This window comes from Trichoplax adhaerens, genomic scaffold (assembly GCF_000150275.1).
Source record: "Trichoplax adhaerens TRIADscaffold_2512 genomic scaffold, whole genome shotgun sequence".
Classification (NCBI taxonomy): Eukaryota; Metazoa; Placozoa; class Uniplacotomia; order Trichoplacea; family Trichoplacidae; genus Trichoplax; species Trichoplax adhaerens.
Genome location: NW_002061826.1, coordinates 1 through 1,506, shown reverse-complemented (window position 1 = coordinate 1,506; position 1,506 = coordinate 1). Strand labels below are relative to the sequence as shown.

General features: G+C 26.0%; 1 protein-coding gene across 1 annotated transcript; it reads left to right on the top strand.

Annotated features, from left to right (window-relative positions):
- Positions 1-505: 505 nt before the first annotated feature.
- TRIADDRAFT_9448 (uncharacterized protein) lies at positions 506-1,498 on the top strand (the record flags this gene model as incomplete). The annotated part of the gene is made up of 1 exon (XM_002118902.1): positions 506-1,498. A coding segment is annotated over one exon (993 nt), but the record flags the coding sequence as incomplete, so codon positions are not given.
- Positions 1,499-1,506: the final 8 nt, after the last annotated feature.

Genomic DNA, 1,506 nt, shown 5'->3' with positions numbered 1-1,506 from the left:
TTCATTAGTATTGTTAGATTTAGATATTAACAAAGAGTTAGAGCTTGAAGGTATAGCTAGAGATATTGTTAGAGTAATTCAACAAACAAGAAAAGATATAGATTTAAAAATTACAGATAAGATTAATTTAGAGATTTCAACTGATGAAGAAATTATTAATAGAAGTATTGAGAAGTGGTCTAGATATATAAAAGAACAAACTTTGGCAGATGAAATTAGATATAAAATTACTAAACCTAATGCTCAAAAAGGTTATTTAATTGAGTCTGGGAAGTTTAATCTAAATATTATAAAAAATTAATGCTTTTTTTAGTACTTAAGAAATATGATTGATATTTTTAAAAAAATTCCAAAAATTATTTTATTTCTTATTTTTCTTTCGGCAATTTTATGGAATTTTCAACCGATTGGTTTATCTAAAGAAGGCTGGCATTTGTTAGTTATATTTATATCTACTATAATAAGTATTATTGCTGCTCCATTACCTTTAGGGGCACTTGCAATTTTAAGTCTGGCAGCAACAGTTGCAACTGGTACTTTAAGCACTAAAGAAGCATTGAGTGGATTTAATTCAAATATCTCTTGGTTGGTACTATTAGCATTATTTGTATCTGAAAGTATATCTAAATCAGGATTAGGTAAAAGAATAGCATATTTTTTAATTTGTAAATCTAAAAATAGCCTAATAGGTTTATCTTATACATTAATTATGTGTGAATTGATATTATCTCCAGCAATTCCAAGTATAGTTGCTAGGGGAGGTGGTATAATTTATCCGATACTTACGTCTGTAATTGAAGTTCTTAATAAGAATGAAAAAAAAGAAAATATAAATTTATACCTTATCCAAGCTTGTTTTCATTCTACAGTAATTACAAGTGCAATAACACTAACTGCTATGGCTGCAAATCCATTAATTGTCAGTATTGCTGGCACATTTGGTATTAATATAACATGGAGCACATGGTTTATAGCTGCTATAATTCCTGGTTTATTAAATTTAACAATTATGCCGGTATTTTTATACTATATATTAAAACCAGAAAACATAGATGTGAATGAAGTTAAAACATTTGCTAAAAAACAACTAAAAGCACTTAAAAATTTTACAAAAGAGGAATTGTTAATTACTTTTACTCTAATAGGTCTAATTACTTTTTGGATACTAGGTGATTTTTTAAATATAAGTGCTACTAAAACAATATTAATTGGGTTCTCTGTATTATTATTAACACGTGTTATTCCATGGGATGATGTTATAAAAAATAAAAAAGCGTGGGGTATTTTTATATGGTTTAGCACCCTATTAATGCTTTCAGATTTTCTAGTAAAGTTTAACACTGTTTATTGGATTAATGAAGAAATAAAATATCTTATTCATGATATAGATAAAACTTTAATTATACCATTATCACTTTTGTTATTTTTTTATTTACATTACTTTTTTGTAAGCACAACTGCTTATGTTTCAACATTATTTGCACCGTTTTTAATTATTTTGTTGAA